Consider the following 23739-nt stretch of genomic DNA (forward strand, 5'->3'; position numbering starts at 1 on the left):
TTACATCATTGCACTGTCTGTTTCATTAAGAATGGATTTGTAAGATGCTCCTACTGGTTTTTTAAGTTCTTAATAAGGCGGCCCCTTCATACATTGCAGAATGCCTGACTGTGTTCCAAGTTTTAAAAAGAAGGTGAAAACATTTTTATTTAATTTAGCATTTTATTAGCTGTTCTGTGTCATATGTTGTCATTACTGGAACAACTCCAGAGAACAAATCTCACATCATACCAAAAATGTAACATTCATACATGTAAATTAATTCACATTGATTTTTTTCAAAGTCATTTTGGACTATGTTTACTGGTCAATTCTACATGAAATTTTGACATAAGGTAAAAAGCAGCTGTTATGTTATTATGTAAAAAAATAATGAATAAAAGAGAGTTAGAGATAAAAAATAAACTTGTCTGAAACATAAGAAAGAAAGTTAGCAGAAACTTTGGGTGTTCAAATGGGTGAAAAGTTTATTTTTGTTGTTCTTTTGTACATAAAAACCCTCCTAATTCTACAGACTCTTCAATTTTCATTGCCCTTCTTCCATTCTATCTCTCAGCAGCCTGCTGCATGAAACTAGCCAGCTAATGACAATGATCAAATATGGGAAACCCCTTCAGTGCCATCATAAGTACACTAGATGTCACTGTTTTTATTCCCAGCAACAAGAAATATATTCTCTCCAGAAAGCATACGGACTTCCTGGAGAATTATTCAAGTTCAACCAGAAATTCCAGTCTTTTTTATTTAATGTTTTTTTTTATTTATTTGTTTTGTGCTTGTTAGTCAAACCTTTTATCAAACAGTTACTAAACCATGAAAAAGTTGTAGCACATCTGTGAAATTTTTGTATGTTAATGAGAACGTCCCACACAAACTTGATGCTTTGGTGCTCCAGTAAGAAGTGGAAAAAAACAAGCAATTATGTTTTATTTTATATTTTATGCTTTTATTATACAAACACCTTAATAAACAAACAGTTGACCTCTTAATAAAAGTACAAATGAAGGGTTTTGTTGCAAAACACATAAACCATTGTGGATTTATTTTTCATTTTTATCAGATACATTGTTAGGAGTAGAAGCTTTACACACACAAGAATTAATTATGCTCTAATATGTTTAATACCACCTTTAGTATAAGAATAAAATTGTGTTTTCCATTAACGTCAGCTGTAATTCTTTTCAAAACCTGCTGTATTGAAAATTGTTACAAATGGACGTATAGTGTTTCGGATGAAACCCTTCAAATATGAACTACTAGCAAACAATCACACAAAAACAAGACAATAATCAATTTTACATTCAAACTAGGATCTGAGCATAAACTCTTACAAAATAGGCTAAAGTCAAACGCTGAGTCCTGGAAAAACTGTAACCTGCATTACATTCTTTATGCAGCAGCGATTACAAGCGGTATCTACACAAAATTTGCTTTTCTGCTGTTTTTGAACCCTTAAAATGGTTTGCAAAGAACAAAGATGGCACGCCTGCGGTGAGCAAACCACTAGTGGTCAAAGCCCTCTCCAGCAAAGCCAATTCGCTGGATCCTCAACAGCATTAGCCCCAAGATGGCCCAAGATGTCTACCTGCGAAGTGAGAGACAAAGAAAAATAGCTAAAGCCATACACATCGGAGACCAAACATGCCGTTTAGGTCCAAACTCTGCCTCCTAATTTCACCCACAACACACTCAGGGCAAAAGGAACCAGACAGCCCAGAAGGTTGTAACAGCATTAGCATGCCTGATCGTAGTAGGGATATCCATGGGCAGGTGACAGCCGCCATTGAACCTCCTGGCCAACATCCATCTATTTGCTGGTCCAGGCTTGTGGCGCCACCTGGTTCATCATCCTCCCTGTGTACCGTATTCCCCATGGAGCCTCACCATGCTGTCCCTGACATCATGGTCTTTTGCCCGGCTGTACTCCTCTTGCCGTCCGCCTTGAAGTTCTTCAAAGCACTGTTTTACTCCAGACTGCTATTCCACTTCTGACACCACTGTGGCATCAGCAGAGAGTAAAGCGCTGCAAGTAGTGCTCTTTATTGAAATACTAGCAGAAGAGGCACATAACATGCAGCCAAATCAGGGGTGAAGGTCACCAATAGCCATAAGCTATAAGAGTGATCCCCCACCTCTCATACAAACAACCTGAACCACACGACACAGAAAAACACAAACACATACACAAAACTAACAGAACAACAACATTAACAACACAATTGTCCCTTTTTACACGTCCCATGACCCTCTTTGCATGGCCTTCTGCATGGACACAGTTCCCGAGCCCATCATGGCCAGTAGTGGGACAATACTTATGTACAGAGACTCTATTTTCAAATTTTTTTTATATAGTTTTTGGAAAGTTTTATGAACGTTTTTCAGAGTTTTGAATGCATTTTTAACAGAAATCCATGAGATTCCAGTCTACAGTTGGCATGTATTAACCCAAATACAAACAATAAGAAAATCATTATATTTTTATAGCCATTTGATTCTCAATTTTTTCTCAACCCTATTTGACCCTTGTCCCTCTTCATGAACCAAAATAATCACCCAGCGTAGTGAAATGAACCATAGTATGGTGCTAAGGGCATCAGTGGTAGTATCTTTTGAAATATGCATAACTGATAACAGTGTGTTATCATACCTGTGAAGTTTTCTGAAAGCTTATCTGGGATTCTGTTTTTCATGACAACCATGTTTGTGAGTTATCCTTTATAATGCTTTTATGGTGCTTTTTAAGGCAATTTATTTTTGATCTACAGTAACGACTAATAAATAAAAAAAATAGAGTTTAATGATTGAAAACTGTAGGTTAACAATTTTTTGTTTACTTGGTTTTCTTTTAGATATTACTGGGCAATTATTGTAAACAGGATTACTACTGAAAAAGAAATTGGTGCAATTGTTAAGAAGCTGTATAATGGGCAGAACTACAAGCTTAGGACTAGAGGCATACCATCATCCAAAACACAACATCTGCTGGTTTTGCTGGTGACTGGCATGTTAATTTTGATTGTTGCTGACCAGCATACCAGCGTCCAAAATACAACATATGCTGGTGACCAGGCCTGCTGGTGTATGCTGTTTTTTTCTAGCAGGGCAGTCTTTGCCTAAATTGCGGTGGCAATAGTGAATCACTATAAGAGATTCTTTATGTATCTTAATTTGTGGGAAACCTGCTCTTGATGTTTTATGTACAAAAATATGCGCTTTAATCAGACTAATTTTGAAAATGGCACATTGGGAACACTCTAAATTCACATTAACATTACATATTAGCAGTATGCATCAGCCATCGAAATGAGCCTGGCCGAGGCTGGATGGAAGATTGGCTGTGAAAAACGTCCTCCATGTTGTTGCAGTTAACTTGCTAGGCTAACCCGTAATGGCAGTAATGACAAAAGTGAAAAAACATCTACTCACAAGAGTACAGTGCTGCACACTGATCTATAGCAAAAGATTATTTCTGGCAAATGTGGGGAAGAAAGATTTGTGCTTAGACATGACCTTTTACCTTTCACGCAAGCGAAAAATGGTAAACTTGCAGTGAATGTGAAAAATATACATATCTGATGTGCTTCTATTAGATCTACATGCTCTTTAACACACCAAAGAAAAGAGTAGGATATGCATTCTCTAGACCAAGCTGTTTTTGTTGCTGTACTTTCAAAGCTGATATATGTAAATAATCTCTTTTCTATTATTGTATTAAAGTGTGTTTACATACTATGATTAATTCTTCTATTTCGCAAAAATAGAGGAAACTTTGGTATTTTACGATATGGGCCCATTAAATAGTTCCTCAGGTTATGCCAGTCACAGATTGCATGGTGAACAGTGCAAAGTAGGTACTTGATACCACATCCAACAGAGAAAGGACCTTTATGAACATATCCCTGACTGTTCTCCTTTATAGTAATTATCTCACCCAGATGAAATCCAAAATATCTACTGAAACTCTTTATTTTCTCAAAGATGGCTTTTCTGAACATCATCCTTAATGACTTACCCACGCAGACTGACCCTTTTTCTTAACCCCAATCACGCCAGTCTCCCTCTCTTCCTTCCTCCGCCTGTCTCATCGTCTCACTGTTTGTAATGTTAAGATCATGTCCAGCATTTTAATGAATGATTGTCTGTCTGTCAGTGTTGCTTCTGTGTTGAGGTTCAGATTTAACCATTTAAATTCTTTTTGCTTACTTGAGCAGTAAGTACAATTATACATTAAAATGATAGTGTTGTATGTTTTAAGGCAACAAGTGAAAAGTCCTTACAGTAGGTTCCTCTGGTTAAAGGCTATATTCACCATTTTTTAAAGAAATGTCTGCATAATTCAGTTGTTGAATTGTCATTTAGAGTGGTTTGATGTGAAATGGTTCATTGCAGAGAAACCCAACTCTGATTTCATTATCATGTTGGTGATAGAAACCAGGGGCTACGATGTCTACAACACAAATATAGCCATTTTATTTATTGTCCAAACGACCAGTATACACATATGTTCTGAGTTTTTATACGGAATGTTGATAATAGTAAAATGGAGGTAAATCAGGAAAAAGGAGTTTTTTGTCAGAATCTTTTTATAAAACTACAGTAATACACTGGCTCTGACGTCAGACATCATATTCACTGTCACTTCCTAAAATGACTGTATGGGATGCTTTTAGAGATGTAAAACCCTTCAGACGTCTGGTTCCTATCACCACTTCTGTGAATAATTCTGACTCTGTAAGTTTCTTTAGAATGGAGCATCTCTCTTCAGATCACTTCAAATGAAATTGTTTACATCTTAAAGCTTTAATTATGTAGAAATGTTGAACGACCAGTGTAAAAAGACTGGAATTCCCATTTTCAAAATCACTCCAGTGATTCCAGTTCTGTTCTCTATGATAATGAAAATACTACTTTTAGCTTCTTTTACTTTGCTTAACCAACACCGGTTGTTATGATTGAGACCGCTCTGTCTTTGGGCTTCCATTGAATCTTGTTAAAATATTAAATGACCTAATAAGATGCTTTTTAGTTCTCATAGGCATTAAGTTATTCACATTGCAATGCTTTTAAGTGACATTATGCTTGATTTAGAAGCATCGGATTGACAGCCATGATTTAGAGTCCAAACATGTTTGCATCACAAGTGAGCAGCAGTGCTGGGAATTGTAGTCTCATATACTGTAATCTGTTTGCAGGATGAGGTCTTCAGTCCTTATGGACAGCAGGGCTACGCAGTTGATCCACACAGAAAACATTTGAATAACTGTTTTGAGTTTGAGTACAATTCAGCCATGCAGCAGTGCTATTCATTGAAGATTTCGCACGTCAAAGTTCACCAAATTTGGTGAATATTTGCCCCAGAAGTTTGGGGCACAAATTTCATTAACATTAATATCATTTCACTTGCTAAATTTTGAGCCTGACTGGGCCTTGTCGATTTAAGAGTGCTCCAGATTTGTGATATGTAAGCTGTTTAAATTAGGCAATAAAGCTGCTGTATTTAATATGTTTAAAGGGTTGCAACAATGCATCATTTTCCATCATTTGACTTTTGTTCAAAATGTCATGTAAACATTGAATTGTGAATGCAGTATTCAGAATCAAATTGTTTTCAAAAAATGTTTAAAAATTCCTCATTTCTGTGTTTTGGTGTGCTGGAGCCTGAAATATTCCTTGTTTAAAAAAAAGAAAAGAAAAAAAAAGTGTTTATGATCTGTTTGTGAGTTAACCTTTTGGAACACAAGCCTTTTTGGTTTTTATTCAATCTGATAACAACTTGGTCTTTCTTTTGTAGTAGGAGATTGGCAGTCACGTCTCACTCAGAATATGTGGGCTGGTTGCAGATTTAAAAAACATGATTTATACAGTTCATTATCAGATTGTAAGGATTTCCTCCACAGACTTCAGAGTCTTGCTTTAAAGAGTAATATCACTCATCAAGTAGGTAGAGGTTTAAGATTTCAGTTCGACTACCTCTTTTTTTCATATTCTCCCTCTAGTTTCCTCTTTTGTGGTAATAGGGTCTTTTCTCAGCAATATTTATTTTATTTCCTGTCAAAACTGCCATTAAGTACAAGTTATTCTGCTTTCAGCATCAGGAAAACAAGCAGAAAACATCAAACAAAAGATTACTGTTACTCACCTGAATATCACATTTCATTAATATCACATTTTTCAGTATTAAGTCACAGCTTCCATTCTTTTCAGGAGACTTGCTTTCAAAGAAATCTGCTATTTTTTTAATCAGGCAGTGATTAATCCAGTTTAGATATTCAGACTGTGATCAATCAGATTTAGATACTCCAGCAGTGATTAAACCAGGTTAAGATACTCTGGCTTTGATTAAACCAGGTTTAGATTCTCTGGCTGTGATTAATCCAGGTTTAGATACTCAGACTGTGATTAATCCAAATTTAGATACTCTGGCTGTCGTTAATCCAGGTTTAGATTGTCACCACTGCCATCATGGTTAGAACAGAATAACCCCTAAATGGAGAATGCTGACGCCTGGATGGAGAATGCTGAGAAGTTTGTCTATATTTTAAATTGTAACTTATCAGAACCCTAAACAAGCTTCCACTCATCAGCAATACACAAATTAACCAGTTCTAAATGTATATCATTTAGACAGCTTGTAGAAGTCATTGTTATTAGTTATCCTTTGATTTTACATTATATCAGCTAACAAACCGGGGGACCCCCAAAGGCTAGAGCTGGCCCTGACTTTTGTTCATAATGACCTTGTCATTGAGAGGCTCCCGTGATATTTGGAGAAAAAAATGTACATAGGACAAAATGTATTAGCCACAGGGTGCAAAGGGTGCAATGTTCATTTTTACCATGGGCAAAAAGAGCCTTAAGAGTCTTTATTTGGCCATGTCCCTTATTACAACCTCAGAGGAGGAGCCATACGGTCATATCTTATAAGAGAACAATCAGACACAAATTTCAGATTTCCAAAGAAAGTTTATTTTGTTGATCAATCTGTTGAACTCAATCACATTGATTACTCAAAAGATAAGAATGATACACTGAAATGTATAAGGTGATTGCATAAGATTTAAAATAAATTAAATAAAGTGTCAAGTAGAAGTTCTCTAATTTAATAACAGTACTTTAGATTTGCCCAGCTGTAGCGCAGTCAGTGCTACACAGATATGAACAACTAGCACTGCAAGAAGTGGCCGTTATTAAGCACACGTGCTACTTTCTTGCTAGTTGGGCTGTACTCAAATATGCGGGTTCCACTGAAGAAGTAAGTCATACCTGAAACATAAAGTTCACAGAATGTCAGGATTATCAAACTCTTTGTTACTCTTAAAACAAAATTGTTCAAGTATTGCATTGCACTAATGTGTTTTCATGTACTGACCTCCGTACTGGAAAGCTGCAGTAATTTTTCCACTGACCCCTGGGAAGCCCTGTTCCACCAATTTGGGGAAACCCTTGTCCATCGTCTTCCTGCGTTCATCATAACTGCACACATATTTCACTCAGTTAGTCATGTCCTCTCAACACTATGCAGATCATGATTTTATCTGTTGCTATCTGTTGATGTACCTGTAGTAATTGTTGTCAGTGAAGTACAGCGTCTTGCCAGTCTTCTGGTCATAAAGGGCAGCACTGATCTTCTTCACTGTAGCGGGCAGGCCCATGCTGCTGAGGCTCTTGGGATACCCCTTCACAAGGTCATAGCCGAAGAGAGCCCAGACTTTCTGATCTGAAGATAACAGCAAGTTCATTTGTTTATCTGACATTCCATTGCGATTGATTGCATTGTATACGTCATAAGGAATGATATTTACCTTTGATAAGGAACAGTTTGTCTTGTGCTGTGTTCTCATATGCAGCATCAATATTATCCGGAGCCTCAGGCCAGAAGCTCTTGATCAGATGTTGCTTGGCTTGGCTGCTCCCTGAAACGCGCCAGAAGAAGCTAAAGAAGAGAATTCAGTAACAGATGGTTGGTTCTTGAGAGTTCATATCTCAAAATTAACCCAATTTGACACAAGTCATGGTTGGTGTCGAGATTGTGCTTCTTTAGTTTAGAATTTCAAGCCAAGCTGCTAATGTTGCTAACAAACACTAGAAGTCAATAATCACCCAAATCTTATCTGTAAATCCGTTAAAAAAACACGCATCCAAGTTGTGGTTTGGAATACAGTATAACTTGCTGTGAACTACAAAAATGAACTTTAATTAACTTAAATTTAATTAACTGAACACTATAGTCAGCCATTTTTGACAGTAGTGTTGTGCTGAATTTTGACTCTCAAAAAGAAGTTTTGTTCATTTTTATAGCTTATAGTAAGTCATACTGTGTCCTTAACCACATCAACAACTCTGTGCAATCTTAATGTAGATGTGTATTTGGTTTCCGCAAAGTTTTGCAGCTGTATCTACAGAAAACATTTGGGTGACTATTGACTTCTAGTGTTTGCAAGCAACCTTAGCTTTGTAGCTCTAGTGCTAAACTAACGAAGCAAAATTTGGATGCCAAACATAACTTGGCTGATTGACTATATCTTGGATAAGTGGAATATTGTGCACATTTGAGTTTTCTTTTACTTTAAGATGGCATTTTTGTGTATGTGTACCTATTTTTGAAGAAGATCTTCTCTCCTCGTAGTGTTGAAGCTGCATCCAGGACAAGGCTGGGGTCGCAGGCATTGGGGGTGGCTGGAGGAGTGGGGTTTGGTTTATCAGGGATCACTTCAGTGTTTGGGCCTGGAGAAATTTTAATTTATAAGTTGTTAGGAAAGACAGTGAATGGTGGGTTTTATGTCGGAAGGTTATTTCAATAGAACTAAGGCATGTACACACCATAAAGAGACTGAATTCCATTGACATCGTCCTTGGGCAGAACAAACGTGTTTGGATCCCTGTAGCTGTATGTGGGGTACATCAGAGCACCGGGGTCGTTGGAGTGTGAGAGGCCCAGAGAGTGTCCAAATTCATGAGCAGCCACCAGGAACAGAACATATCCTGAATAAAAAGCACATGATGTTTATTAAAGATTTATAAGTTGTGCTAGTATATTTAGTGTATTTCTAATTTGCATGGTTCAGTCTATTAACCCGGCTCACCGTTAGTGGAACGGAAGGTGAAAAGTTCATCATCATCAAAATGGGCATCTCCACCAATGCCAGAAGAAGGAGCAAAAGCATGAGCCAGAGTGCCATCTGGTCCGTCGAATGGGTAGTAATCGCCATGAGCTAAAAAAAAAGAACATAATATTTTCAGTTATATTTGTTGAGTATTTAATTTATTATTAAATACATTTTTAAACCACTTTTTTAACCCTGGTTTTCTCCCCAGTTTTTTTGTAGCCAATTCCCACCTGCTAGGAAGCTACGATGCCCGCTAACTATGATTCCTGCTAGCTACGACACTATCATGCTGGGAGAGTGAAGGCTAAGACGTGCTTCCTTCAAGACACATGAAGTACTGCCACATCTTTTTAAACTGCTACTAACACATTTATTAACAGCCTAAAATGCTTGGAGGAGAGCGCTAATTGCTACTTCTGTTACATCAGGTAACAGACAAGCACATTTCAGCAACAAGCTAAGTGATGGAGGAAGAGTGAAGACCTACCCAAGTCCTACCCACCCAGAGAGAGGAAGGGCAGTTATGATCTTTTGGAATCTAACTCACAACCTCCTGATGATAAGGTCAAAACTTTGGGGCTGTAAGGACATTTGATTTGGCCCACCAGAAAGTTACCTGAATCCCACTGCCTCACCCAATGAGAGAGCTAACATAATTTTATACTATATATATATATATATATATATATATATATATATATATATATATATATATATATATATATATAAAACGTATTTAATTCATATTTTATATGATAGAATTGTTTTTAGTAACACAATGTAGTATAAACATATTTTTATTATTTATGAAGATAGGACAAAATATGTACTGTGTCACTACTACTAGCATTCAAAAGTTTGGATTTGCTGTTTGAAAGTTTGAAATGTTTTCAATAATGTAAAATCAATTTGTTTCTAGACAGGTGTATATAATGATTCTAATATGCTTGTCCTGTCACAGTTCAAATAATTAGTAGGACACTATTAAGCTGTAAACAAAAATTAAGAAATGTTAGATGAGTCCATGTGTGTAAATGATTCTAAAATGATTGAGAAAGCTGAATAATATTAAGAATAAGGTTATAATAAATTAATATCCAGAATTAATTATATTTCAAATGCAATTAAATCTCAAAGCAGAAACCTTGATGAAAAAAGAATTCTTCCATTGTAGAATAAAATGTCTGAAAATTAAATTTAAATATACTTAAATTTACACTGTAAAAGTTATTATTGTGTTTAAATTAAAAATTGTAAATATAGCGTTTATTCCAAACCTTTGCATGCTAGTTTAAGTCATCCACAAGCATTGCACTTTACATTACACTTTCATTGCTTATATTAGGTTACTTATGTTTTACTCTTCGATGTCCGCATTCAGTTTTTTATACTGACTAACATGCATAGACAAAAATGCTTTTTAGAGCTTTTTCTATTTGCATTGTTTACTCTGTCTAAGCAATTAAAACCCCTTTTTGAACATTTAGAAATTCTACATACCATTCTATCTTATCATCCTTATCATCTCTACATGGCCCTCATATTCTCTCATGCATCGTCTTTCATATCTATTTCACTGGAATATAGCCAACTTTGCCTTACTCTGAGTTATAGCAGATAATAGTCCTGAATCTGTCACCCACAACAACTCTGCCCAAGTGAATCTGTAGTAGATGCAGGTGTCTTTGAGAAAATCAGGGTGGATGAGTCTTAAACCAATAGACTCTCGCCGTGTCCATTCTTAGAATAATCGAGAAATGCAGCAGAGAGAATAATTACTGATCTTTATCCCTAAGAATACTCTTTCTTTTATCATATATGAAATTATAGAGTTGTTCCTTTAGATGTGAACTTACATCCTGCGCCGAAGGAGACCATGATGTCGGCTTCACCGCCGTTGATGCAAGTGAACTTGAGGGGAGTGACGCGAGCCCAGACTTGCAGTGCTTTTTCTATAACTTCGTCCACTTCAGCCTGAGACATGTCTGGAGTGTAGTTCACAATTCTGTAGGAAATTGGAAACCATGGTCAAGCTTATATATGTATGTAATGCATATATATATATATATACATGCATGGGTATGTGTGTATATGTGTGCTCTGCAGTAAGCTACTCATGCTCTCACCGGTACGTCAACTGGTTCTTCTGCCATTTGAGACCTTCACCAAAGGTGGAATACTGAGCAACATCTGGAACTCCACAGCGGGGCTTCATCATCACCTTCAGTGTCTCTTGATCCACACTTCCCGTCACCGTGAGCCCAAAAAACTTCTGCATCTCGGCTATTTTCACACTCATATGACTGCTCCTCCCTTTGGAAGCGGCCCCGCTTGGCTCCGTGAAGTTGTAGAACTTCTTTAGGTAAGTCTGCAAACAATAATAAGAGCTAAATTAATCTGCTGATCATAGCAAATAACAGTTTTTCATCCTGCATGTGAAGTAACATTTTATATTCAGTAGAAGTTACAATACCTGCACTAAGGCGTCATTGTTCTCAGCTTGGCGTGAGATAGGACCCGAATGGATGGCCACCACCAGGCCAATGAGAACGCAGAGCTTGTAGCAAGTCTTCATGTTTCCCAGTCCTTCTGCTGCTGCTCGACTTAGACTCAGACAGACAGCGGCTTAAATACCCTTAAGACAGCGGCATGTTGAGCAACAGACTGAGTCATCAGTCTATTAGTCAGGAGACATCACAACTGATGGACAGGTTTACAGCCCAGCAATACTCACAAAACAGAAGTGTTAACAAGCTGTAGTATGTTATTTCCAAAGACACAGAGTGTCTAGTTGGGGGCAATACATTTTGTTATACTTTTAAGACAATGATTATCTTTTCCCAATCACCTGATATATTTAGGATTTGTATTTATTGCTAAGTAAGTAAAATCATATTTAATAGTAAGGTCAACTGATATTTATAGAAATAGAGATTAACTGAGATGATAATAAGCAAAATATTTACAGAATGATCATTTATATAGTGCTTTCTGTTGGGAGGTATCTGTCCTAGACCCTAACCCATAAATATACACCTATAATGCCAACACTTATCTGTATTTTTTCAATGTTTTTAAAGATCTTTTTGACATGCAGTTGAAGATTTATATTTATCATATGTTTTTCATATATTATTTTTCATTTAGGAGATGCAAGGTTTTGATTTGACAGCGAAGATAGATTCATATCACTGCTATCCAACTATCCAAAGAAAAACATGTTTCTACTTATGTATGTATGTGTGTATATATATATATATATATATATATAGATAGATAGATAGATAGATAGACAGATAGATAAATAGATATACACACATAAGTCTGCTGTTTGAACAAAACTTCGTATCTCCAAAATAACAACTTTACAGGAGAAGGAAAAAACATACTTTACTTTTAATGTAGTTCAGAGGAACCAGACATTTTTCCAAGCCATCTTTCAGCCGTTTCTTTTGTTTCTCCAATGCTAGCCCCTATTTCACAAATGTATTACTATGGCAAGAAATTAATTTAAAAAAGGGATCTTTTATATTTTGTACAGAATGATGACCAGAGCTGCAGATGATCCTAAAATGACTGCAAAAACTGTACTAAGATCAAGAATCAAGTTAAAGTGTAATAAAATGAAGAGACAGTATATTTTTTATCATGAAATGAAAAGACAGTATACTATTTATCACATGATGACTTTTTATTATATCCAAACTATTGAATATAATACTTGAAAATACCTTCTGTGTTTAGTTATATAACATTTAAACATATAATTGAAGTTAAATGTTGTATAAGCTGTATTCATTTCTCAGCATCAGAAAAAAAGAGAGAACATATTGCAATATTTTAATAATTAGTATATCTGCCTTTACCTTGCAGGAGACTCACTTTCAGTTTTGCAAAGAAATCCACAATATTTTGTCACAGTCTTAGAAGTTGGTTGTTGGTTGTGGTTTATTTATTTATGGATGTATTATTATTATTATTATTATTATTATTATTATTATTATTATTATTATTATGACTCTATTTGAAAGAGTAGTAGGGTTGTGTTGGAGGCTGGCTTGGTTTATAAAACATATGGCTCATATGTTTTCTGATTTTTTCTTATTGGACTGGAAATACATATATGTATGTACATATACATATATATAGCTATATGTGCGTCTGTGTATAAAACACATGCTTTTTCTGACTTTAATTTTCTTCCAGTTAATGAATTATTCAAACAAGAAAAAGAAATAAAGAAGAAATAAAACATGAAAAAAAACCTGTTATGTAAGAAACACAGTGTAATGTTTCTCAGTGTAACAAGCACGATTACTATAATCTGGGAAAACTTACAGACAAGTCCCTACATGCTGGAAGAGCATCTTCAAGGAAATGACTCAGTGACTCCCTATGTTGTTTTGGATCTGATTCACAACTGTCTGTGACGGTAGATCATTCGTCATCAATGTATAGCTACTGTATCATTTAGATTTTACACTCTAAAGGACATCTTCGAAGCGAATGTCCAGGTATCTGTTCCACACATCACACATGAACCGGCCCGGCCTGGATTTTATGTGACAGATCATCGATGACGGGCACCTCACTTTCGTTAATACGGGGCATTGTGCAATGAAGGCACTGTCAGAGAGAACTCAGATCAAAATACATGTTGTGTAAGGTCACTCCACCCTGGGTCAGTCATGTCGGGAAGACTTCTGCACTCTTTGTATGCTTCCTATAAGAAATCCCTCTCAGTTTACAGTCTGAAAAAAACATCATAAGGCCATTTTCAGCCATGGATCTCATAACAATACTTATGTTTTCAGATTTAATGCATTCTAAGGTCAAGATTCAATATGATTTTTTATTTTTTTACAGGATGTATTGAAATTGTTTTGATTATAAAAAGCTCTAATGCTGGATACAGTTCTTATTTCAAAACCATTGCAATGTAGCATGTCCTAGTGGTAAATAGTGATCTTATAAAACAGCTCTCGTATAAAATATGAAATATAAAAACATATACATGTCTCCATTTTCAACTGACAGTAAGTATAAATTTTAATTTACAATTTTCAATATACAATTACAAGTCTCAATTGAAGTATTCTGACGACGTCGTAACAATTTGGTAGGCAACTTCAAGTTCATTTAGCTGTGCTGTGGCAGTTAAACACATTTTTTTGTATCACTTTTTAAATCTCATTTTAAAAATGATTAGCTCATATTTGAGTGTATTAGTTTTATTCTGTAGATTTTTTTTTATTTGTTGCTGTAGTGATAAATAACGAAAGCTGAAATCTAAATGGCTGAGATTTCCCACAGCGTTACTAGTGCCCCCTCCCAAACCACATACTAACACATTAAATAGTATGTAAACGTAGTGCATATACCATTAGAAGTGCACTCGTTAGTGTAGTAGGTGAAGTACAGAAGTGTGTGGTTTGGGATGGCACGTTAGATCAGCCAGTGAGACGCGTTCAACAGCTGCTCTGCTGCACTGCTCGTTAGCTGCTCATTAAACACCTCCAAGAGAAAGTTTGAGGTATTTGTTGATTAAGGATCATTTATTGAGATAAATTAATGCATTTATTGAGTAGAGCTGATGTTGCTTCGTATTCGCCAACTTTTGTCATATGTTTTACGTTTAAAGTACCTCAAAAAAATTAAATGCGGCATCATTTAAGGTGGAATGGGAAATTCAAATGAAAACCTGGTGAATAAGAAGCTAACTTCAGCTTTGCATGTCTGTATGTGTTTACTATTTAAGAGCTTTGGCAGGTTTTTGTAAAATCTCACAGATCTGAACTCTGGAGAAATGCAAGTTATATGGCTCCAGTCCACCAATCTAGCAAATCTTCTCCTTGGAGCATTTTCTGGAGATGCATCTAAAGTGTCTACATGTCTTTTCATGTTTTTTGTGGTCATTCTGATCTATTTTTGCTTATTTTGTAAGCAACAGCAGGGCTGTATCTGCAGTAACACTGTTGAGACAAGCTCTATCAGAGCACAGTAAGAGTTACAGCTTGCCTACCAATGACGTGGTCTTCCTCTAACTCACAATTTTTTTTCCACACAAAATAGTCACGTATACACTGCATGATGCCTGAGACATTGTTTTATGATAGTTTTGTGATAGGAGTTTGGACTAAAATCCATTTTAATCCCTGTATTTTAACCCATCAATGGCAGAAAGGCACATATAGAGCATTCTAAGGAAAAAAGTAGTACCTAAAGACAACTTATTTTATCAGATTTATCACTATTTTTCCAATCATTACCATTAGAAGGCATGTGTAGGTGCACTGGTAGTTTCAGACAGTACAAAACCAAATCCAAAAAAGTTTGGCTAGTAGGTAAAATGCAAATAAAAACAGAAAGCAGTGGTTTACAATTCAACTCTGACCTGAATTTGTGCAAAAACTGTACAAAGACAAGATATATAATGTTTTATCTCATCAATTTCATTGTTATTTTGTAAATATATGCTCATTCTGAAATTGATGAGTGCAACACATGCCAAAAAAGTTGAGACAGGAGGAGTTTAAGACTAGAAATGTACAAAAAAAAAACATCTTAAACAGATGATGCTGTAACATCCTGTCTTTCCCTGTGCTTGTCTTTCTCTGTTTCTGCCTGTTTTCATTCCCTCGTGTGTCTTGCCACGTGCTTTTGTTGTTGTTTTGGAGTTTTTTGTCTGTTTAGACCCCTTGGTCTGGTCTGTTCCTTGCTTAACATTGTTTTGTAATGTGTTTTGCTGATTCTTAGTTTGAGTGTTTAGTCCTATGTATTCTGATCTCTGTTCTTTGCTTTTAGTTTTTTCTTTCCTTTAGTACTTTCCTTGTTGTGCTTTTCTTTTCACTTGCACCCTGCCTTCTCATCTCCTCCGGCTTCCGACACGTTATAGATGCAATCATGCTTGGATACAACAGAAGCTTCCAGGAAAGGCCGTGTCCTTTATGAGTAGGGATGGGTCGAGTCTCGCCACAAAAAATGTGTCAGCAAACAATTCAACAGTCTCAAAAATCACATTCCTCAACAACAAAGATTCGAGAAATCATTTCAGTTCAATTAATCTTTATTGTCATTATACATGTATAAAGCACAGTATAACAAAACACATTTGAGCTGCTTCTCTGGTGCGTAAACACGACAAGGACATGAGTGCATGTGTACTAGTGGGATGACAGACAGTTTGTATACACAAAATATACACAAAAAAATGGAATTGATTCACGAATGCCAACTTAATATAATTTCTGCTCAATTTATCCTTAAGACATTAAAACATTGCATTGTAAAATATTAAAAGCAACTTTTTTCAGTTCACACATTACACTACTTTAGTCTCCAACTTAGTGACTACATCAAACTGACTCGCTGAATCGAATTATACTGCACAGTCTTGTGCAAAAGTTTAGGCACCCCCAGTCAAATTACGTTTTGTTAATTTTCTCATTGCAATGATCCCCACTCAACCCCCACCTGTTTGGTTCAAATCTTTGGACACTACAATAACCAAATTTTATTGGAACAATAAACCACCCAGAATTAAACTCTCCACATTACAAAACTCAAAGTCTCACGGCGGCCTAGAAGCCCCAAACTTCTTCCACTATTTCCTTGCAAATCAGCTCCAATACATACTAAAATGGAAAAACCCCAACATACCAGACAGATCATGGATCGATATAGAACAGGCACTATGCAAAGACATCCAAATATTCGATTTACCATTTATCAGTCAGTCAATTAAAAAACATCCATGTTTTAACAATATAACAGTGGCAACAACTCTGACAGCTTGGTGGTCACTTTACAAGATAACAAATTCAGTCCTCACACCAACTATCCACACTCCCATCTGGTATAACCCGGACTTTATCATCAGTAAAAAAAACATTAAACCTCTCCACCTGGATGGAAAAGGCATCACACATCTTAACCATGTTTATCACAACGATACCTTTATGTCACTCCCACAACTAATCCAGAAATATGGCATCAGGAGCACTCAGTTTTTACAATACCAACAACTAAGATCAGAAATATGTCCAAAAATCAACTCAAAAACACTAGACTTACCGATTCCAATCTCAGAATTTATTAACATCACCACTGCTAAAAAAACTTCTATCCAAAATATATCAAATAATAGCTAAATCAAACCTCACGATTACTATACCAATCAGACAATGGGTGGAAGACTTATCATTAGCTCCTGATGCCGATTTCTGGATTCAGACATGCAATAATAATCAACACATGATCAAGAGCACCAACCTACAACTTATTCAGTATAAAATCGTTCACAGAGTGCACTACACCACACACACAATGTTTAAATGGGATTCACAAACACAGCAATCTGTACACAATGCACCCAAAACACAAACGACAGCTTTATCCACCCTTTATCCACCCGTTCATCAGTTTTGGCAAGAAATCATCACCTTCCTATCCCACGCCTTTGTCACCAACATCCAACCATCACCATCACTCTGCCTGCTAGGAGACATATCAACAACCAATATGACAAAAGAAAATAATAGAATGCTTCTCATAGCGCCAACCATCGCCAAGAAAACCACACTCATGAACTGGAAAACAAAACATAACATTAGCATTAACTACTGGAAAAACCAATTAATGGTTTATATATCCATAGAAAAACTCTCAGGATCCATCAATATCAAAAACAATAACCCAGAGCCAGCCTGGACACTTCTGATAAAAGCCCTGCAAAGCCCTACAGTAACCTACAAAACTACTAGTCACAAGAATTAACCCCCCAGAGCCATCCCACAAACTAGAAACCCCCCATACGATCACACATTGGAATACATACACACACACACACACACACACGCACAGAAAGCTAGCAAAGGACAATGCTATTAATTGAGCTGTACTACTAGAAATATGGTGTACCTACAAGTGTTTTTTTTTTATCTTTTTTTTCTTCCTTTTCTGCTCTCTGATTTGTATCACAATTTTTTGGTTTCCCTTCCCCCGACTTATGATTGTACCTACATGCTTATGTTATATTTTATAATATTACAAAATAAATAACAAAGTCCTAATAGTCCTCTGAAGAGGGGGGGTGGTTGGCGGGAACAAAAAAAAATCTCATTGCAAATAAGTTAACATATATTGTATTTTTGCCATTTTTAATGCACAATTTATATTTTCTGGAGACCACATCTAAAGTGTCCACACATCTTGTCATGTTTTTCATGGTCGTTCTGATCTATTTTTCTATTTGCTTTTTGTCTTCAGGGTTGTATCTGCAGTAATAGTGATGAGACAAGCTCTAGCAGAGTTACAGCTTGTCTACCAACATGCCAACATGGTCTTCTTAATGACGCAATCAAATACTATGAATTACAAGATATGGAGGTATCACTGATAAAGTTGTACATTTTAAATCACTATATCTATTTATTTTGTTTTTTCAGTTCTGCAAATTTTTAGACCCTTGAAAGTGAATTACATCCATTTTCCAAAAGACGTTTGGTGTGAAAGTCCTATTCTAGTGAAACTTGCCGAGTCAGAATTGTTCACAGTAGTTGTGAATGGATCCAGACACAATTTATATTTATTTGCTGAATTTATATTAGATAGAGAAAAGAAAATGTGTCCAAATAGGATTTTTTTTTAATATGTTAAACTGTGCTTTAAAATGTGCAGCAGTGTGTTCTCTGTAGAGAATATGTTAACATATTTTTATTTTTTTAAACTTAAATTTTAGAGTCATTGTATATTTATGTGTATTTTGAGAGTTTTTAAGTATACGTTGGTATATACAAAAAGGGAATGTCACAATCAGAAAAACATCAAAAAGTGGGGAAGTTGCCTGTGTTGCAAAACTCTTATCGGAGGAGTGTATTTAAAGGTGCACTATGCTTGCATTCATGTCAGGTTATCCATATGTGTTTCTGTGGTGTCTTATATTGTCCATTTTTGCCACCTATTAACAAACACTTTTTCTCACTCAAAAAAATAGTACGTTTTTTTCAGTATATAAATTTATCTCACAATTTCCGCTTACTGGAGGTTCAATCTTATACCAAGTTTGTGTTATTGCTTTTCTGCTGGCTATCAGTTGTGTCCTTGTTATATTTGTCATTATCTGTAACATAATCATTTATATCTCTAAGGTATATAACTTTGCATTCTTTGGGATCGGAAAAGCCCAGAATGTCTTTAACCACATTATATAGATTTTCCCAGAAAGAGTACGGTTTGTTACATTTCACACAGATGTGTGTTTATGATTCGCCTCCTCACTCCCCCACATCCTCCAACACGGCCACTGATGAGCAGTTTTTTTATTTCATTGTTTTGATCATTACAAGATGATCAAAATAAATATTATTTGAGCGGGGGTGCCCAAACATTTGCATAAGAGTGTATATGGAGGAGAATGAAGTTCACTTGTGAATAAAGAAACACTGAATCAGATGTTTGATTCACTGAAATGGCTCAACTTAATCGAACTTCTCATCAATGGCGCCATCTAGTGAACTGATTTTCACACTGCATGGTAAATTTCTCTCTGTATCTCTGCTAACTGCTTATGAGGAGTCTGGCCGCTTCCTATTTCCCCCGTTATATCAAAAACAGGACTGCTAAACAGCAGAGGACGGCCGTGAGCGAGTCCTCAATGAATGGGAGTGAATGGAGCTCAACGACTAAAAACGAAAAGTTAAAATAGTTTCTAATCACTCGCCCAAAACTTTCATTTAATATTAGAAAGTAGAAGGATGTATTTCACTAAAAAAAACAAAGAAAATTCACCTATACATTTCCTTTTTTCTACAGCAAACGGGTTTTGGGCAGCAGGAGGCGGGCATTACTGCTAGAGCGTGATGATTGATTGGCGAGTGGAGCAGCTCATTGGCTGTTCGCGCTCACTGACATCATGTACATACATGGGGTGTAGTTTTAAACTCCTATAACTCGAGTTTAAAAGCTTTTAAAAATATAACAGTAGTGTTAAAATGTTTTATGATATTCAGTGTTCAGGAAATGATCGCATTCTTTTACATTAAAAATGTTTAAGCATCTATAAACTTGTTGTTCAAATGCTCCATATCAACCCATTCATTTTGGACTCGCTTGGGAGCGCCCTCTAGCGTTTGAGAAAACGGAAGACATTGCAAAGTGGGAATTCTCCTCACTACAAGTTCTCTGACTCAACTGCTTAGCTTCATGCAGTATGTTGTGATAGAGAGAGAACTCCGGTTTCCGGTTTGAGTGTACGCTGTGCGTGTTTGGCTGCCGCTACTCACCGGAGTTTTTGTTTTTTCCTGTGTTTCGCCTTTTCTTTCCCTTTGCGGGAGTTTTGGTACAGATACTTTCCACTATCGATGGACTTGTCTCTCTATTTTCTACTCGCAAGTAGAATCTTGCTTTGTGACAATGCCTATGACACACCTGCTTCTCACCTGTGCCAGCCCTCTTCCTCTTCTCCTGCACTGTGACTGCATCTGTGGTGAGTGTGTCTCTACCCCCTTGCTTCGTTGCTGTTGCCAATTTGTTCTGTGGTAAGTCGCAGCATTTCTGCTCGTGCTTCTCACAGTCTTAGCTGGGTGGTGTAGTGGGTTTTGGTTGGTCTAAGCTCTGGCATTTTCACTATCTCCTCTGTCATGTCCACGGCCGGTGTCCAGAGTTTTTGTTTTTGGCCTAGAGTCGTGCTGTGCATTTTTAGCAATGTTTAAATATTCACGATCCATAACCAATAAAGCCTCGTTAATCAATGACCTCATCACCCAGAAAAAAGTGGATATGTTTTGTCTTTCGGAAACTTGGCAACAACCTGGTGACTACCTACATTTAAACATGCTGACAACAGTTGACTATCAAAACCCCGACTGAAAGGGAGAGGAGGTGGTCTGGCTGTGGTTTATCATTCTGGTTTAGCAGTCAAAGAACTTTCACTGTTCAATACTACATCATATTGCTTTGAAGGTTGTTTCCTCCTCACCTCTACTGTTGCTGTTAGTCTGTCGCCCTCCCAAACCTGCTGCAAGCTTCTTGTCTGAACTTAATGAACTCCTCACAATCATCTCATCTCTTTGCTCTGCCATAATCGTGCTTGGTGACTTCAATATCCATGTTGATACTGAATGCTCTTTCACATCTGAGGTCATTTCAGTTTTAGAGTGTTTTAACTTGATGCAGCATGTTGATTTTCCAACTCACACTCATGGTCATACTCTTGATTTACTCTGTTCTACTGGTTTGAATGATATCTCTGTCTCTGGTTCAGTCTCTGGTATCTCTGACCATAAGCTCTATAGTTTCTTTCTTTCTACTTCTCAGTCATTCACCCTTACTGATTTTCCTGCTTTGGACACAAAGCTAACTTGTTTCACGCCTGTTGACTCCTTTTCTGTCTCCTTTACTGTCTCTCATCACTAAGTCTAATGCTTCCTCCTGTCAGCTTGACCCTTCCCCCCACCCCTCTACTCAAGGCCTGGTCATCTGTAATCAACACTCCAATTGCTACAGTGATAAATTCATGTCTCTCTTCTGGTTTGGCTCCTACTGCCCTTAAAACTGCTGCAGTTACTCCTATACTTAAGAAACCTGAATTGGACCCGACTTCTCTTTCTAATTACAGACCCATCTCACACCTTCCATTTTTAGCTAAAGTAATGGAAAGAGTGGTTGCTTCCCAACTCCAGACATTTCTCAGTGATAATGCCCTCCATGAGCCATTTCGGTCTGGCTTCTGTACTCACCACAGCACTGAGACAGCTCTTCTGCGAGTAGTTAATGATCTTCTCCGGTCTGCTGATAGTGGTTCTCTCAGTATTCTCCTTCTCCTCGACTGTTAATACTGTTAATCATGATGTTCTCATTTCTCACCTTTTCTCTATTGGTATCACTGATCCAGCCATACAGTGGCTCAGGTTGTATCTTACAGACAGAGAGCAGTTTATCACACTAGGTCCACACAAGTCCTCCACCTCTCCTGTCACATGTGGTGTCCCTCAGGGCTCAGTTCTTGGACCCCTACTTTTCTTAATCTACATCTTACCCCTTGGCCAGATCATTCGTAGCCATGGCCTTAACTTTCACTGTTATGCTGATGATATTCAATTATATCTCGGTACACACACACCCTCAGATTCCCCTCCCAATACACTAATCGATTGTATTTCTGATTTAAAGCTCTGGATGCACAATAACTTATCTCATGCTCAACACTGATAAAAATGAAGTCTTACTGTTTGGCCCTGTTGTTAGAAATCTTGCATTCTTTCTTTTACGTAACATTGCTCGTCTTCGCCCGTTCCTGACCGATAATGATGCAAAAACTTTGGTTCATGCCTTCGTTATGTCCCGTATTGACTACTGTAACTCCCTCTTTGTTGGTCTCCCTGTAAAGTCTATACAAAAGCTACAGTCTCATCTGGGCTTTGGCCGAAACCGGGAGAATGTTACCTGCTGAAAAGCATAGTGGCAACAGTAAAGTTTGGTGGAGGAGGGTTAATCCTCTGGGGCTGTCTGGCAGGGTTTGGATCTCTTAGTTCCAGTGAAAGGTGATGTTAATGCCAACATACAAAGACATTTTAGTCAATAATATACTTCGTGGCAGCAGTTTGGGGAAGACCCTTCCTGTTCCAGCATGACTGTGCTCCAGTGCACAAATGAGCTCCCTAAAGACATGGTTTGACGAGTTCTACGTGGAGGGACTCTAGTGGCCTCCACAGAGCCCTGACCCCAGCCCTGCTGTACACCTTTGAGACGAATTAGAATGTTAATTGTGAGTCAGGTCCTCTCCTCCAATGTCAGTGCCTGACCTCACAAATTCACTCAGACACACTCCAAAATCTTATAGAAAGCCTTGTCAGAAGAGTGGAGGCTGTTGTAGTCGCAAAGTGGGGGCAGACTCTACATTAATGCCTAAGGTTTTGGAATGGGATATCCAATAAGCTCATATAGGTGTGATGGTCAGCTGTCTACATACTTTTGGCCATATACTGTATAAAATGTGTTAGCAAGTTATTCTGTTAGTAAGTTATCGATTGTTTGTTGACTAATGAGTTAAATGTTAATTATTTATAATCTTTCAGTTACAGTAGTACTGTTCTTATGTGACATCCTAATCAAGGAATATGCACAGTTTCTATGTCTAAACAACTGAAATTGCAAGGATAATCTGTAGCGTCCATATGCCTGCGTGACTATTGTGCACGTGAAGGGAAGTTGGAATTCATTGCAACACCAGCAAAAACATCAGGAGAAAGATCCATGTCGGCTTACAAAGTAGAGTAATATCACAAAACTTTATTACAGGAGGTTACAAACTTTCAAAGCTCATTTGGCGTGAGACTGACAAGGCTGACCAAACTTTTTTGAGGAATTTATTTCTTTGCCTGCTAGTCTGAAACATGACTGAGGTTTGATGACTGTTGGCATCTGGAAAAACCGCAAAACTCCATGAAACATGGATGCCGTAACATGTTGCACAATTCTTGTGTGAAGTTTCATGCCTGCTTCTCCAAAGTTACATGGCGCTATAGCAGGTATTCCAGGCCCAGAGTGGCAATGACAGAAACACAGTTCTCCCTATTATAAGTCAGTATACTCAAAATCAAAATGACTTTGAAGCTGTTAAGATAAAGCTTGT

General features: G+C 37.1%; 1 protein-coding gene and 1 long non-coding RNA gene across 2 annotated transcripts; one reads left to right on the forward strand and one right to left on the reverse strand.

Annotated features, from left to right (window-relative positions):
* Positions 1-5845: 5845 nt before the first annotated feature.
* On the reverse strand, positions 5846-11885 carry LOC118824747 (collagenase 3-like). Its single transcript, XM_036595131.1, has 10 exons — positions 11581-11885; positions 11234-11475; positions 10964-11112; positions 9084-9212; positions 8821-8982; positions 8595-8724; positions 7803-7933; positions 7558-7717; positions 7370-7473; positions 5846-7263 (listed from the first exon to the last, which is right to left on the reverse strand). Exons 1-10 carry the CDS (start codon positions 11680-11682, stop codon positions 7163-7165), a joined length of 1410 nt encoding a protein of 469 aa, XP_036451024.1. The 5' UTR covers positions 11683-11885; the 3' UTR covers positions 5846-7162.
* On the forward strand, positions 8707-9764 carry LOC118824748. The gene is made up of 3 exons (XR_005008626.1): positions 8707-9195; positions 9316-9441; positions 9536-9764. It is a non-coding gene; the product is annotated as an uncharacterized LOC118824748 (long non-coding RNA).
* Positions 11886-23739: the final 11854 nt, after the last annotated feature.

The sequence above is a fragment of the Colossoma macropomum genome, unplaced genomic scaffold (assembly GCF_904425465.1).
Source record: "Colossoma macropomum unplaced genomic scaffold, Colossoma_macropomum, whole genome shotgun sequence".
Classification (NCBI taxonomy): domain Eukaryota; kingdom Metazoa; phylum Chordata; class Actinopteri; order Characiformes; family Serrasalmidae; genus Colossoma; species Colossoma macropomum.